The sequence below is a fragment of the Salvelinus namaycush genome, chromosome 30, assembly GCF_016432855.1.
Source record: "Salvelinus namaycush isolate Seneca chromosome 30, SaNama_1.0, whole genome shotgun sequence".
NCBI classification, from domain to species: Eukaryota; Metazoa; Chordata; class Actinopteri; order Salmoniformes; family Salmonidae; genus Salvelinus; species Salvelinus namaycush.
Window position 1 is genome coordinate 20292439 of NC_052336.1, and position 17050 is coordinate 20309488.

General features: G+C 42.7%; 1 protein-coding gene across 3 annotated transcripts; it reads left to right on the forward strand.

Annotated features, from left to right (window-relative positions):
* The first annotated feature begins 3971 nt into the window (after window positions 1-3971).
* On the forward strand, window positions 3972-16831 carry LOC120025255 (neuronal acetylcholine receptor subunit alpha-5-like). 3 transcript variants are annotated; one of them, XM_038969742.1, is made up of 5 exons: window positions 3972-4086; window positions 8732-8841; window positions 14554-14731; window positions 14898-15662; window positions 15932-16831. In XM_038969742.1, the coding sequence occupies exons 2-5, from the start codon at window positions 8744-8746 to the stop codon at window positions 16088-16090; spliced, it is 1200 nt and encodes a 399-aa protein (XP_038825670.1). In that variant the 5' UTR covers window positions 3972-4086; window positions 8732-8743; the 3' UTR covers window positions 16091-16831. The 3 variants fall into 3 exon arrangements, with proteins under 3 accessions (XP_038825670.1, XP_038825666.1, XP_038825671.1); XM_038969738.1 differs by having other exon boundaries at window positions 3999-4039; XM_038969743.1 differs by lacking the exon at window positions 3972-4086 and adding an exon at window positions 8122-8228.
* Window positions 16832-17050: the final 219 nt, after the last annotated feature.

Genomic DNA, 17050 nt, shown 5'->3' on the forward strand with positions numbered 1-17050 from the left:
ATGAATTAAAGGTATTGACTATGTTGCCATGACAAAGTGACAGTTAGCTTTCTTCCTCTCTAGAAAGTGAATGTCTGGTCCTGATCTGGGGGTAAATATGGACCAGAGATGTGATTGCCGTGATGCTGAGAGTGCTGGGGTGATTTCCTGCATGTTAAACTGGAGATTGGTGGAGTTATTGACAACGTGTCAGGTGCCAGGGACTATGAATCATTGTCAATGTGCTTTAGCTGGGCTGAACATGGGCCATGAGCTGTTACCAGGATAATGCCCCCTGTTAACACGTCGCTGACATGATGCAGCTTAAGGAAGGCTAATGTGGTGTTTCCCTGCCTCTATAGGAATCCCTAAACTGTCCTCCTATGCCAAGACAGAGGACAAACTGTTCAAGAACCTCTTCAGAAACTACCAGAAATGGGTGAGGCCTGTGGAATATCTCAACGGCACAGTACGGGTCAGATTTGGACTGGCCATCTCCCAGCTAGTGGACGTGGTGAGAAAAATATGATTATTATGGGATATTGTGGTTTGTGTCTTCCTGATGACTATTTTGATGTTTGTCAATGCAAGCTGGACTTTCAAGGCAAAGAATCAGTGGTGGAAAAAGTACCCAATTGTCATATTTGAGTAAAAGTAAAGATACCTTAATAGAAAATGACTCAAGTAAAAGTGAAAGTAACCCAGTAAAATACTACTTGAATGAAAGTCTAAAAGTATTTGGTTTAAAATATACCTAAGTATCAAAAGTAAAAGTATAAACTATTTCAAATTCCTTATATTAAGCAAACCAGACAACATTTTCTTGTTTTTTATTTATTTATGGGTAGCCAGGGGCACACTCCAACACTCAGACATCCTTCACAAATGAAGAATGTGTGTTTAGTGAGGCTGCCAGATCAGAGGCAGGGGATGACCAGCGATGTTCTCTTCTAAGCGTGTGAATTGGACCATTTGCCTGTCCTGCTAAGCATTCAAAATGTAATGATTACTTTTGGGTGTCAGGGAAAATGTATGGAGTAAAAAGTACATTATTTTCTTTAGAAATGTAGTGAAGAAAAAGTAAAAGTAATCAAAAATAGAAACAGTAAAGTACAGAGACCCAAAAAACTACTTGAGTAGTTGAAAGTATTTTTTACTTAAGTACATTACATCACTGGAAAGAACATGTCACTATAAATATATTTAGGCTAATTTACATTGTTTGTTTTTTTACCACATTTACACACATACTGACAGTATAACAACACAAAGGTACAGATAAAACCTTTACAGTATGGTCTCTCCATTACAGGACGAGAAGAACCAGTTGATGACAACTAATGTGTGGATGAAACAGGCAAGATCTTAAACATATTTTGGGGGGGGCATAGAATATTTAAGTGATCATTCCCGAGAAGCCAGTGTTTGGAGGATATATTGGCACGGGTGTTGTTAGGAAAACCATGCCAATAGGTCCTCCAATCACTGGCTTCGAGGGCATTATCACTTTTATACAACGGGTTACCAACATATTTAAATAATGATTTGCATATTTTCAATAAAAAGTTATTTTGAGGAATTTATTCATACTATTTCATCGTTCCACAAGATATAGTCCCGACCCAAATCTAGGTGTTGCTACCCAAGCTGGCTTGTCATTCGTTCTATCGGTTCGATTCCCAGAGACGTGACCCAGTTGTTAAGTATTTTTGTTCTGTATCTATGGACGCGACCCAGTCGTTCGTTCTAAATGTTCTATTGCCATACTGTCTGGCAACGTTCTTGCTTGCTAGTTAACCAACTATGGCTAACTTATAGTCACGTCAAACAGTGCAGACAGAATAACAACAAAGTAACTGAATTTGCATTTGTTTAAGCTGTTTTCTAGTGACATTTATTTGGATACATCCATAACAATGAGCTAATGAGGCGCGATTTCACCTGGCATAGAAAATGTGCTCTCTCGTCAGGACACTGTTGTTCAGAGGAGCTAGTCAACAACACAGCTAACACAATCACTTCAAACTGAAGCTGGACAGACTGCAAACTAGCTGCACTTAATTTCATTTTACCTGTTTTCTATTGACATTTCTTTGTATATATCCATTAAAATGTTGACTGGCTGAGAAAAGCTGCCTGCCTATCTGTCTTGTCCCGACTCCCAACCCCTACACGTTCATTACTATGGGACAGCTGGAAAGAAATAGGAGATCATGTCTAGACGCTTTTTACATTGGAGATCAAGTTTATAAATTGCCTGGTTGGGCTGATCAGACAGTGGATTGTGCAGTGAGATTGAACAGTGCAAATAGGCATTTGAACGTCATAGCTTCAGATGGTGGTAACTTGTGGAATAGACAACGGCTAGAATGCGGTTTTAACCAATCAGCATCCAGGATTAGACCCACCCGTTGTATAATTCATAAAACTCTACAGCAGTGGTTCACAACCAGGGGTACTAGGACCCCCGGGGGTACTTGGCCTATCAAGAGGGGGTAATTAAAAACTCATAAGTCCATAGGGTTACATGCACATAAGCCGGATACTTCAGGCGTACTCCAGGCAGAGCAAAATTCAGTTGGGAGTAGAGTAACCAAAAAAGGTTGGGAACCACTGCTCTACAGCAGTGTCAGCTTGACAAACAAAGGCGACATGGAATTTAGAGTAACAATCAACCTCCCTTCCTCCTGCATGTCCCCTTGTTCTGGTGGCATTTCACAAAGAGCCCACATCTTCATTTCTCCCCACCCTCCTCCACCTTCCCTTGTGCCCACACGAGCAACCCAGTTTGCAACTCCCGCCCCCCGGCAGCCTGCCTTGCCCCCAGCCCTCTTGGCAGCTTAATTCATATCCTCTGACTGCATCTGCTCTCTGCAGCCAGGGAATCATCACTCCAGACCAGGGTCTGCAGGTCAGCCTCTCTCTAGTCTGCCACAATGACAAACAACTCCATGCAAATCAGAGGACAGAGGGCAATAGCTAACATGATGGCCACATCTATTCATCAGTGGTGAATGAGGAGATAAGGTTGAAGATATGGCTCTGTCCACATCAGTGCTTCTCTCCCACTATCTACTTTATTTGGCCATACATTTTTATATCCACCATGTGATGATGCAAAAACTCTGAGATATTACATCTGCTTATCACAGATATGCAGTTGCATTGTTACACATACACTGACTGTACAAAATATTAAGAACAGAACAGTTGAGTGTGAAAAACCCATCTGCGTTGCAGTTGTTGACACAAACCGGTGCGCCTGGCACCTACTACCACAACCCGTTCAAAGGCACTTAAATATTTTGTCTTGCCCATTCCCCTCTGAATGGCACACATACACAATCCATGTCTCAATTGTCTCAAGGCTTAAAAATCCTTCTTTGTCCTGTCTCCTCCCCTTCATCTACACTGATTGAAGTGGATTTAACAAGAGACATCAACAAGGGATCATAGCTTTCACCTGGTCAGTCTATGTCATGGAAAGAGCAGGTGTTCATAATGTTTTGTACACTCAGTGTATACCTGTAGTGGAATCAATTTCCTCGCAGGAGGAGAAAAGTAATTTATGGTGAGCTCCAGTAGCAGTCTTGTCAAATGAATCCGCTTGTAAAAAGAGATTGCCATTCATGAATGATGTGAAGGTTGTATCATCTGTGATCTACATCTGTTTATATTAGTTACTATGCTGTTACTAAGCAGTAATGTATTACGGCAGTGTTATGTTACTGTGTCAAGAAGCAGTGCGGCTTGGTTGGGTTGTGTTTCAGAGCAGAGGACGCATGGCTCTCGACCTTCGCCTCTCCCGAGTCCGTAAGGGACTTGCAGCGATGAGACAAGACTGTAACTACTACCAAATTGGATACCACGAAAATTGGGGAGAAAAAAAGGGTAAAATAATAATAAAAAAAATAAAAAAAACACCTAATAGGAAATGCACATGCGCACTATTGTACCGGGGGCGGTAGAGCACGAGAGGTTTTGACTAAACAAAACAAACTGTACTCCCGTCTCCTGCCTGGTCATTTCAACACAACACAAATATTACACTGGCGACGAGGTGATTAAGCTTCTTAAACAGACATTGCTTGAAGGGAAGAATGTTGCGTGAGTAATTAAACTCAAAATAATTATGTAAATCGTCACTTCTTTGTTTACTTTTTTCGCCAGTAGAAAAGGCTAAGCACTGCTCGTAGGTACAGTGTTCAGGAGCTGCCAAGTAGCAAGCCCATTGGAGTCCAGAATGGCGACACTGCCCTCTGGTGGTTAAATAAAAAAAACAGTCATTGAACCCATTGAAATTAGGCGATCTCAGTGGAGAAATATTGTAAAAAAAAATGTTTAATAAAAAGGAATAAGAAACGTAATACATAGTAATGTGTACATTATTACAGATGAGTGCAGTGAATGAAGTAATTGCAGAAACTTCTGAAATTAAGAAAGTGAAGAATTGGGTGAAAATTCTGAAAATTAAGGAATACAAGGAATAAGGAAACTGAATAATTAACTGTGAAAATGGCAACCATTGGTTGAGTACTAGAGTTTGAGGCTACAAAAGAGGATTTTAATTCCTATTTAGAGCGTTTTGAGCGTTGGCTGGCTGCAAATGAAATCAAAGATGAAAGGAAAACAGATGGGTTTGCTGAAAGGTCTCATTGAACCAATAAAAGCAGTGGAGTTGACCTATGCAGAACTGACTGAAACTCTTTCAAGGCATTTCAAGCCTAAGCCAATTCTCATTGCAGAACGTTTCAGATTTTACCAACGTCACCAGAGTCAAAGGGGAAACTGTGGCTGTCTACATCCTTGCTTTGAAAAGGCGGGCAAGTACATGTGAGTTTGCACGATTTCTTGATGACGCTCTCCGAGACAAGTTTGTATGTGGTCTCACAGGTTAAGCATATCACAGAAGGCTTCTGTCAGAGAAGGACCTGACCTTTAAGAAAGCCTGTGATATCGCATTTGGACTCGAGCTTGCCCACAGGGATACTATTGAGCTATCGGGACATGCAGAACGTCAGAAAGGTGTTCACATGGTCAGTGATGCACGTGGTGAAAAAGGCTCACAAAAGTCACACTTTTCTCAGTCCCGTCCTCAAGGTTACACAAGAACAAAGCAGCCCACATCACAAAGGGGTAAGCCAAGTTGCTACAGATGTGGGGGAGATAATCATCAGCACAGTGAATGTCGATTCCAAAATGAAAAGTGCCACAATTGTGGAAAGGTTGGACATCTACAGAAAGTGTGTAAAGCTCCAAAACGCACAGCAAGAGCGCACAACGTGTCAGACGCAGCACAAGAAGAGGAAGGTACAACTGAAACAGTATTGGAACTGTTCACAGTGTACACAGCTCAACAACAAAAAGATGGAATCTATCTCAGCATGGAGTTAGAGGGAAAACCAGTGAAAAGGCAGTTGGACACCGGAGCGTCTGTATCGCTTGTTCCAGAAAGACTCTACCATGAAAAACTGAAAGAGTGCCCTCTTCAGCCAGCATCCATCCACCTTTCTTCATACACTGGTGACACTATTCCTGTGTTAGGGCAGATCCAGGTACCAGTCCGGTATGAGGGGAAGGAGTGGACGCTACCGCTTGTCATTGTTAAAGGAGAATATTCAGCCTTGCTAGGCAGAAACTGGCTACAAAAGATCAAGTTGAACTGGGGAGAAATCTTCAGTCTGAGAAATGACAAACCAGTGAGTCAGGCTACACTCACTAACATGCTGGAGAAGCATAAAGAACTTTTCAAAGATGGCTACGGCGAAATACAAGACTTCACAGCAAAAGTCAGAGTGCAAGAAGGAACCAAGCCTATCTTTCACAAACCACGTCCAGTTCCCTATGCTCTTAAGGAAGCAGTAGAGAAGGAACTGGACCGCCTACAGAAGAATAACATAATCACAAACGTAGCGAGGAGCGACTGGGCCGCTCCGATCGTTGTAGTGCCAAAGAAAGACAAGACCGTCAGAATGTGCGGAGAATACAAGGTCACAGTAAATCGCTGCATACTACCAGAGGAATATCCACTACCAAACGCTGAAGATCTGTTTGCCACTCAAGCTGGTGGGAAGGTTTTCAGTAAGCTGGACCTGGCATTCGCTTATCAGCAACTGAAGCTGGATCCGGAGTCAGAACAGTATCTGACCATCAATACACACAAGGGGCTATTCAGATTCAATCACTTGGCCTATGGAATCTCGACAGCTCCAGCGATATTCCAACACACAATGGATCAGATCTTGGACGGTTTAGACAATGTTGTGTGCTTCATGGACGACATCCTCGTGTCAGCACCAACCATTGGAGAGCACCTTGCTCCTGAACTATTACGGAAAGTTTGTGGCAAACTTGTCCACATTGTTGCATCTGCTTCACCAACTGCTGCAGGCCGATACAAAGTGGAATTGGTCCCCACAATGCAAAGAAGCATTCAAGACTTGCAAACAGCGTCAACTAAAGAGCAAGTGGCTTGCCCACTACGACACAGAGATGAAGCTGAGACTCACGTGTGATGCATCTCTATACGGAGTAAGAGCCGCCATCTCACATGTTCTACCGTCAGGTGAAGAACACCCTATTGCGTTTGCATCACGGACTCTGTCACCAAGTGAGAAAAATTATGCTGAAATTGAGAAGGAAGCCCTGAGCATAATATTCGGAGTGAAGAAGTTTCACAAATACCTCTACGGAAGGAAGTTCCAACTGCTGACAGATCACAAGCCTCTGTTGGCCATCCTTGGACCAAAATCAGCCATACCAACCCTTGCTACACTTCGAATGCAACGTTGGGCTCTGATATTGCTAGCCTACGACTACGAGATCGAGTACAGACGATCCAGTGATCACGCAAATGCAGATGCACTATCAAGACTACCATTCAATAGTGACTCCAACAGTGAAGATGATAGAGCAGTCTTTCAGATCTCTCTCATCGACGAACTGCCCATATCTGCTTCAGACATAGCAGAGGAAACGAGGAACGACTCAGTGCTTTCCAAAGTCTTGGACTTAACATTAGGCGGTTGGCCAACCTTCGTAAATGACGATAACCTTCGTCCATTCATCGACAAGAAAGACCAGTTGTCCACTGATCAAGGATGTGTTATCTGGGGATCAAGGGTGGTGGTACCGCACAAATTCCAGAGGAGACTGCTGTCTGACCTGCATGAGGGACATCCAGGGATCACTCGAATGAAAGCACTCGCCCGCAGTTATCTGTGGTGGCTGGGACTGGATCAGGACATTCAACAGCATGTAGGCCACTGCTGACCTTGTGAAGCTGTTTGCAACAAGCCTGCTGCTGCACCTCTTCATCCATGGTCCTGGGCTGCTACACCATGGGAAGGCATCCATGTGGATTACGCCGAGATTGACAAGCAACATTTCCTTGTTGTCGTCGATGTCCATTCCAAGTGAATGGAAGTGTTCCCTACTCAACTGACCACAGCTGAGAAGACCATCAATCTTCTCAGACACCTGTTCGCATCCTTTGGACTAGTCAAGGAGCTCGTATCGGAAAATGGCCCTCCTTTCACGTCAAACGATTTTGAAATGTTTCTCAAGAACAACAGAGTAAGGCACATCCTGTCACCACCTTACCATCCGGCATCAAACGGAGCAGCAGAGAGAGCCGTGCAAACCTTTAAGAAGGCCTGGACTAGACTCGAGGTTCAGTCTGGGCCCACCCACCAAAGGCTTCCCTGGTTCCTGTTTACTTACCGTAACACACCACACACAGTAATGTAATGTACACCAGCTGAACTGTTTCTGAAACGCCAACCATGTACCTGCCTAACATTGTTGAACCCAGACTTGTCAAGCACTGTGGCAAAATACCAGCTACAGCAGAAGAAAGCTCATGACAGACACTCAAAGACTGTCAGAGAATTCAATGAGGGAGAGAGGGTGATGGTACGTGATTTCAGACACCCCAAGCGCCTGTGGATCTCAGGTGTGATCTGAGACGCAGAGGACCTTTGACTTAAGTCCAAATTGGTCATTGCCATGTCAACGTTCATGTGGATCATCTGCTACGGTCCAACGCCCCAGCAGAGACACGCCGAGAGAACAAGAACAATAACGACCCCCAGGACTATTCTCCTGACTGTGGACGTACGGGAGAGACAGAGCCTGACCTTCCACCCGAACCTGGCCCTCCACCGGAAGAACAGGAGGAGCGGAGATATCCTATTCGACAGCGAAGGGCACCTCAAAAGCTTGACCTGTGAGTTGAGCTGTTTCAGGAGGTAACAGAGTAAAACAAACACTTTAATATGTCCTAGATTAAAGGAAAGATAAAGGACATTACCTGGGTTAGTTATTAGGACACAAATTCCATCTTCGGGGCAGAATAATCCCCTGGATTTGTGCTGGGCTCTGAAAAGTCTGCTTCAACCCAGTAGTTGAAAAATGTTAAGAATGCATTGTTCAGATATTGCATTAGTAGTTCCCTAACATATTTACCTTGTTCTCTGGGAGTTAAACACTATGGGGGAGGAGTGTAGTATCTGTGATCTACATCTGTTTATATTAGTTACTATGCTGTTACTAAGCAGTGATGTATTACGACAGTGTTACGTTACTACACCTAATAGGAAATGCACATGCACACTATTGTGCCGGGGGCTGTAGATCACGAGAGGTTTTGACGAAACAAAACTAACTGTACTCCCATCTCCTGCCTGGTCATTTCTCCACAACACAAATATTACAAAGGTGACTCATCCATCTCTCTCTCGCTCCTGTTTAGGAATGGTTGGACATGAAGCTACGCTGGAACACTGATGACTACCTGGGCATCACTATCATCAGAGTCCCATCGGACTCCATCTGGATCCCAGACATTGTGCTCTATGACAAGTAAGTACCATGCCCATGACTGCCAACAGTTTAGAACAAAAGATGTCACTGATATTGAACTAAAGCTTTCTGTGCAATATAATCTCCACATTAGGGTGGATATATTACCAGTGGTTGACTTGGGGCATAGCTGTCTGGTGTTCTGCCGAACCCCCCCCCCCCCCCCCCCCCCCCTTCTAATGTCCTTAATTTTGTGGCTAGAGTCAAATACTCTCTGTGGCACACATCAGAGTCAAATACTTTCTATAGAACAAACTTCACGTCAGTATAGGCAACTGAAATTAATAATTCATGTATGTGTGTTATATTAAACATAGAGGGAGTAAAATGTTGGCAAGCAATAAACATTTCAGAACAACTATGGCTAAATTATTATCCTTGCACTTTCAAAAATACTAGTCGAATAAGACATGGGAGAGATGACGAATACGGCGACATGGGCAGCCCTGGGGCGGCATGGGGCACCCCCTGGTGCGGGCGGGGGCGGGTGCTGAAAGCGGGGTTCGAAGCGCTACATACACTTGAAACAAATAGCCAAATCGAAAACTGCAGACAAAAATGCTTTCTGCTTCTAAGATCAGTGAAATGTAGGAAGAGCAGAAATCTCAACTAGCAAGCAAGTCGCAGCAATGAAGAACGCGAAGGGGGGAGAATTCTGTCGGGGAGATTTTCAGCACAACCCTGGAACGCCATATTAGCACGCCATACCGGAACTTCACATTTTTGGGGAATTGCGTACCAGTTTCTCTATAAAAACAAAGTAGCCTTTCGCTGGCCCAGATTCACACACAGAGGTAAAAAATGTTGATCAAAGCAGAATGAAGGTGGGATCTTAACTGAACAGCAATGGCGAGTGGGTATTCGTTTCCTGATTCTGCTTTGTTCAAGTTTATTTGCCGCTAGAATCTGTGAGTGTCAATATAGGCTGTTCGAGATAGCGCAGATTGAAAATGTGGCATGATACCTGTTCCAAATTGTCAAATGAGGTTTTGTAAGGTCATGACAAGTCATGACAAGTCTTGGAAATTAGCTTAATAATTGTTTCTAATGTAATTCATAAAAGCACACTTTTAAATATGGCCAATCAATAAAAAAACGACATATCAGCCATTATCGGAATGACCCTTTAGTGCATGTCTGTGTTGTTGCGTGAGTGCCAGTGCGAGTGCGCGGTTGCCGGAGGAGAGAGTGCGCGACATTTCAGCAGAAGGTATACAGTAATGACAGACAGACTAACTAGATCACCAATTCAAAATATAACTTGTAGCAGTTCATTTCGTTGTTGCCTTTCCACCGGCACTGTAGAGCCTAAATATATCTGCAACGTTAAACAACTTGGATTCCCCTCTATTATTTTATTTAACCTTTCTTCAAACAGGGAGTCACATTGAGATTCAAAATATATTTTACAAGAGAGCCCTGCACACATTACAATACAATAAGAATATTAAAACAACATACACGTGTATAAAACAATACAATTCAGCACCATAAAAAAATCAATAAGCATTTAATAAAAGCAATCACATTGAACTCTATAGAGATCCTCAATCAATAATGGAAACCGCCTGAGTGGCACCAGCACATTTAACTGCAGTGAATTTTGCAGATTATTCCACAAATTTGGGGCATAAAAACAAAACGCAGATTTTCCCAAATTTGTGGAGACTGGAGGGATCTCTAGTGTTATCCATTAATGTGAACGGGTTTGGTAACTTATGATTCTTATCTTAATTAATGATGTTACATATAGAGAGGGTTTCTGTAAGATTGCTTGGTAAATAAATCAACGAGAATGTAGCTCTCTTCTTACAGACGGAGAGGTCCATCCCACATTTTATACAGAGTACAATGAATCCTAAAGTTGTCACCCTGTGATAAACGTATTGCTGAATGGTGGACTGCATCCAAGGGTTTTAAAACAGAGGTTGCCGCATGCATGTAAACAATATCACCAAAATCCAAGACAGGAAGAAGCGTTGTTTGAATAATCTTTCTCCTATTTTTATTACTAAGGCATGATTTATTTCTATATAAAAAAACTATCTTGGATTTTAGCTTCTTAGTCAGATGTTTTATATGCGTTACAAAGGACAACTTGTAATCAATCCAGACACCCAGGTACTTATATTGAGAAACAAGCTCAATTTGGGCTCCATTTATAGCGCAAATATGCAGGTCCTCAGGGTCAACATTTCATGACCTAGAGAACAGCATGAGCTTGGTTTTACTTGTATTTAACACTAATTTAAGATCTGTAAGTGATTTCTAAATTGAATCAAAGTCATGCTGAAGTTCACAAATGGCCTGCTGCACTGAGGTGGCACAGGAATACAGCACTGTGTCATCTGCATAGAGATGAATGTTACAAGTATTAACAGTGTTTCCTATGCCATTAATATACAAAGTGAACAATAATGGACCCAAAATCGAACACTGATGAAAATTTTTTTGAATCTCAAGAAATTCAGATTTAACCCCATCTATGAAGATGGCCTGAGTTCTGTTGCTAAGATAATTCAGATTTAACCCCATCTATGAAGATGGCCTGAGTTCTGTTGCTAAGATAATTCAGATTTAACCCCATCTATGAAGATGGCCTGAGTTCTGTTGCTAAGATAATTCTGAAACCATGAACAGGCTGTATATACTAGGACTACCCTTGATCATTTCTTCAGCAAAACAGAATGATCAACAGTGTCGAACGCCTTTGACTGGTCAATGAACAAGGCAGCACAGCTCTTTTTAGCATCCAAGGCATTGACAAGATCATTAAAAAACTTGCATGGTTGCTGTGGTAGTACTATGCCCAGGCCTAAACCCTGATTGGTTTATATTAAGAATACAATTATCAGACAAAAAGGAACAAAGTTGTACAGTACATGAACCAAGGATTCAAGAATCTTAGCTAAACAAGGTAGTCTTGAAATGGGGCGATAGTTGTCAAGATCATTTGTATCCCCACCCTTATGGAGTGGCAGCACATATGCAGATTTCCTGTCACGCCCTGGCCTTAGTTATCTTTGTTTTCTGTAATATTTTGGTTAGGTCAGGGTGTGACAGGGGGGATGTTTGTGTATTTGTCTCGTCTTGGGTGGTTGTATGGTATAGGGGGTTTTGGGTAGAGTATATGGGTTTGTGTTTGAGTGTAGGTGTCTAGGTATGTCTATGGTTGCCTGAATGGTTCTCAATCAGAGACAGCTGTCATTCATTGTCTCTGATTGGGAGCCATATTTAAGGCAGCCATAGGCAGTAGGCTTTTGTGGGTAATTGTCTATGTGTAGTGTTTAGTGTCAGCACTATTTTGTTTGAATAGCTTCACGTTTGTTTGTTGTTTTTGTTTTTTTGTTTCGTCTTCATAATAAAGAAGATGTCTTTCTATCACGCTGCGCCTTGGTCCACTCTGCCTCATTACGACGATCGTGACATTTCCATGCTTCGGGAACACTTCCTGATAACAATGTTAAATAAAAAATACGGGCTACCGAGCCAGCAATAAGTCTGCACTATTAAGCAGACCAGGCTCCAAATGATCAGCCCCTGTGGATTTCTTTGGGTCTAATGTTAGCATAGCATCCAGGACTTCTTTATCGGGGAATTTCCAAAAAGAAAACTCCTGACCAGCATTTTCAGAATCATTCAATAGATTTTCACCATCAACATCCAAACTACCCTTTTCAAGAGCTGGCTTTGAAATACATTCAAATATAAAGCCTGCAGAGATACAATGGTGATTAAATGCATTAATGATGATCAATTTTGTCAGTAAAAGTGGCAGAATCTAAATTAATTTGATGGGGGAGAGAAGAGGAGACACAACCCTTCAGTGATTTAACAGCTTTCCAGAATTTAGCTGGATTCCCTGTACATTCAGATAGTGTATTGACATAATAATCCTATTTTGTTTTTTTAACTAGTTTTACACACAGATTTCTCAATTGCCTAAAAGACTGCCAGTCTGGGCCCGAGTCTGTGAATCTAGCTTCGGCCCAGGCAGCATCTCTGTTGTGTATAACTTCAGATAGCTCTGGACTGAACCAAGGGCAAGACCGATTTCTAATTCTCAGTTTTTTAAAGGGAGCATGTTTATCATGTTTAATGAAAACATTTGTGAAGTGGTTCAGAGACAACTCTGGGTCAGGTATAGATGCAATGCAATCAAAGTCACAAAATAAAGGTCACAAAAAAAGGCCTGTTCTTTGAAATTTAAAAAATTCCTCTTGTTGATAAAACAAGGTTTGGATCGAGGCATCCGTATATCCCTGACACATACAATGGGACAATGGTCACTAATATCAAAAGCAAATCCACATATGAGGTCAATCAAAGTCGATTTCGTAGAGTCATTTAAGTTTGGACAAGTGGGCTTTGTAATCAGCTGGGTCAAATTTAAATTAGTACAAAAATCATTTAAACAGTCAGCATCCTGCGTTCCCCATGCAAGATTAAAGGTCATGGAGAAGTCTGAGTTCAAATCAAATCCAAATCAAATTTTACATGGTTAGCAGATGTTAATGCGAGTGTAGCGAAATGCTTGTGCTTCTAGTTCCGACCATGCAGTAATATCTAACAAGTAGTCTAACAATTTCACAACAACTACCTTATACACACAAGTGTAAAGGAATGAATAAGACTATGTACATAAAAATATATGGATGAGCGATGGCCGAACGGCATAGACAAGATGCAGTAGATGGTATAGAGTACAGTATATACATACGAGATGAGTAATGTAGGGTATGTAAACATTATATAAAGTGGCATGTTTAAACCATTAACAGTGAATAATCAGAGGTCTCTATAGCATAATGTCTAATGGACCGACTTGAAAAATACAGCTCCTGCACTACTTCCATCCCAAGTCAAGCACTGTATAATACTGGAAACTTTCTAAGTATTTTCAGGGATTTTATGTAATCTATTACAAGACATCTAGTGGCCCTTTTGGGTACTCAGATTATCACAGGTGTCTGTAACAATCTCTGGCCCTCTGTGTCTGCTTTTACACAGGCATCCCAATTCTGGGATTATTTTTTTCTACCTATTGGTCTTTTGACCAATCACATCAAATCTTTTCACATCAGATATTCTTCAGAGTTGATCTGATTGTTCAAAAGATCAATTAATAGCCTCCCGAGTGGTGCAGTGGTCTAAGGCACTACATCGCAGTGCTAGCTGTGCCACTAGAGATTCTGGGTTCACGACCGGGAGACCCATAGGGCGGCGCACAATTGGCCCAACGATGTCTGGGTTAGAGGAGGGTTTGGCCGGCAGGGATGTCCTTGTCCCATCGCGCACTAGCGACTCCTGTGGCCGGGCGCAGTGCACGCTGACACGGTCAACAGGTGTACGGTGTTTCCTCTGACACATTGGTGCGGCTGGCTTCCGGGTTAAGTGGGCATTGTGTCAAGAAGCAGTGTGGCTTGGTTGGGTTGTGTTAAAACTAATTAATACTATATGTATTCTTTTTTTTTAATATATACACTTTTCAAGTATAAATTACGAATATTACGATAGGTTGCCATAGATTTTCTGTTAATTACCAAAATGACTGAAGATTCCAGTAACTTTGGGAAATTACCATTAGCTTTGTAGCCCTACACAGCATAGACCATATTTTGAACAGCACAAATTCATTTAATCCAACACATCAAGAAAAGCCTGATTCAATCCCGTAGAAGAATAACAGATGTTAATCCATTCCTCTAACAGTGCCGATGGACGTTTAGAGGGCTCTGTCACAAAGGCTGTTGTCAAGTATGATGGCACCATCACCTGGACACAGCCCGCTAACTACAAGTCAGCCTGCATCATCGATGTCACCTTCTTCCCCTTTGACCTGCAGAACTGCTCCATGAAGTTTGGCTCCTGGACCTATGATGGCTCACAGGTTGTAGCCTACACAGCATTGTGAAACAGTCTACAGTATATTAATGACCATACAGTCTTTAATTGATGTCAGAAATATGTTAATCTCTTGTTTATACTTTGGGGAGTTAAAGGGAAGATACGTCTGTTGATGTTTAATCTTTTCTAACCTTTTATTCATTCAATAGGTTGATATCCTCCTGCAGGACTTCCATGTGGATAAGAGGGACTACTTTGACAGTGGTGAATGGGATATAGTGAAAGCAACAGGCAGCCGTGGTCTGAGGATGGACGGATCCTGCCACTTCCCCTTCATCACCTACTCCTTCATCATCCGTAGACTGCCGCTCTTCTACACCCTCTTCCTTATTATCCCCTGTATTGGCCTTTCCTTCCTCACCATCCTGGTCTTCTACCTGCCCTCCAACGGCGGGGAGAAGATCTCCCTGTGCACCTCTGTGCTGGTGTCCCTCACCGTCTTCCTTCTCGTGATCGAGGAGATCATTCCTTCCTCCTCCAAGGTCATCCCTCTGATCGGGGAGTACCTGGTGTTCACCATGATCTTTGTCACGCTCTCAATCGTCATCACCGTCTTCGCCATCAACATCCACCACCGCTCCTCGCCCATGCACCAAGGCATGGCGCCCTGGGTGCGCCGTATCTTCCTGCACAGGCTGCCTAAGCTGCTGTGTATGCGCAGCAACGTGGACCGCTATGCTACCCCCGGTGGGGCCAGGGCAGGACTGTCAGGGAGAGAGCGTGCAGGACTGTCAGGGAGAGAGGGGGCAGGACTGGCAGGGAGAGAGGGGGCAGGACTGGCAGGGAGAGAGGGGGCAGTAGGGGGCATTATGAAGTCCACCCCTCATCTCTCCTCCACGAATGACCTGCAGGCTGCTTTGGACTCTATCCGTTACATCACCATGCATGTGGTCAAGGAGAACGAGGTCAGAGAGGTAAGGTCCTATAGAGTTACAGAGAATCAGTCTGTCCCTGCAGTATCTATGACACAGTTGGCATGAGAGAATATTGTGTTTGTTATGATACAAAATCAATTCTCCAGTACTGAATTTAGGTTTTTGAAGTCTTACTGTAATTCTCTCTCTATATTAATCTTCTCCATACTGTATATTTGTCTCCATCCTCTGATTGTCACATGCAACTGCACCTCTGAGTGCAAAGCCCTCCCAGCTGAAGGGCATGTTTGGTCTCTCTCTCTCTCCAGGTGGTGCAGGATTGGCAGTTTGTGGCTCAGGTTCTGGATCGTGTGTTCCTGTGGACCTTCCTCCTGGTCTCAGTACTGGGCTCTGCTCTGCTCTTCATCCCTGTCATCTACAAATGGGCAAAGATCATTGTCCCCAACCATGCAGGCGGCAGCGGATAAGACTAAACTGAGTCTAAGTGCACTGAGCACAACAAATTCAGAGACACTACAGTCAGTGCAGAGGCAGAGACACTTACTCACATGTGGGTGTGGGAGACCAGTTATAATTGCAATGGATTCTAGTTCCATCATGATTTTTGATTTGTGTATATGAATGAGGGATTATTGTCTCTATGTTTCTGTATCTGTTTATAGATTAAATTACATACAATTGTTTTATATTCTGGAAGGAGGATACCTCCCTATAGACATATCTCACAAAGTAAAGTATAACAATGAATACAATTCTCCAGGTTATGTAAGGACCGACGCTGGAGAAGAGAAGCAGGTACAGGGAGTCGAACATTTAATATGGAACAGACATCAAACAGAGACAGCGTCAGAACTGGGTATGCAAAGACAAACAAACATTCATCCTGAAGCAGGGAACAGACCTTGGGAACAAACAGATATAGGGGAGGTAATAACACAGGTGATTGAGTCCAGGTGAGTCCAATAATTGCTGAAGTGCGTGATAAGGGAAGGCAGGTGTGCGTAATGATGGTGGCAGGAGTGTGTCATGCTGGGAAACCTGGCGCCTTCGAGTTCCAGGGAGGGGGAGCGGGTGCAGGCGTGACAAGTTATTGTTTTTCTTGCCTCTGAAAAACAGGCTTCTTACAGTTAACGAGACAGGATTATGGAAGGCTGGCCACATGAGACTAGCTAATAATTAACAGGGGTGAATAAATAACTTTTAATCCACCCCTTTATAAATAAGTGTACAGTAAATAAGTGTACAGTACCCTTTACCATTACCCTTGTATATGACCCCTTTACCTTTTATATTTAAGTCGACATTCCTCTTTTATACACATTACCCTTTTATATACACTACCCTTTTATATTACATTTTTAAATATATTACCTTTTTATATACACTACCCTTTTATATTACCCTTACATTACTCTTTTATAATTTGT

Excerpts from the sequence above, each read along its gene's own strand:
- LOC120025255 (XM_038969742.1), top strand. The coding sequence starts at position 8,744 with ATGAAGCTACGCTGGAACACTGATGACTACCTGGGCATCACTATCATC. Across the intron at positions 8,842-14,553 it reads GACATTGTGCTCTATGACAA|TGCCGATGGACGTTTAGAGG; the intron begins GTAAGTACCATG and ends TTCCTCTAACAG. Across the intron at positions 14,732-14,897 it reads GGACCTATGATGGCTCACAG|GTTGATATCCTCCTGCAGGA; the intron begins GTTGTAGCCTAC and ends TTCATTCAATAG.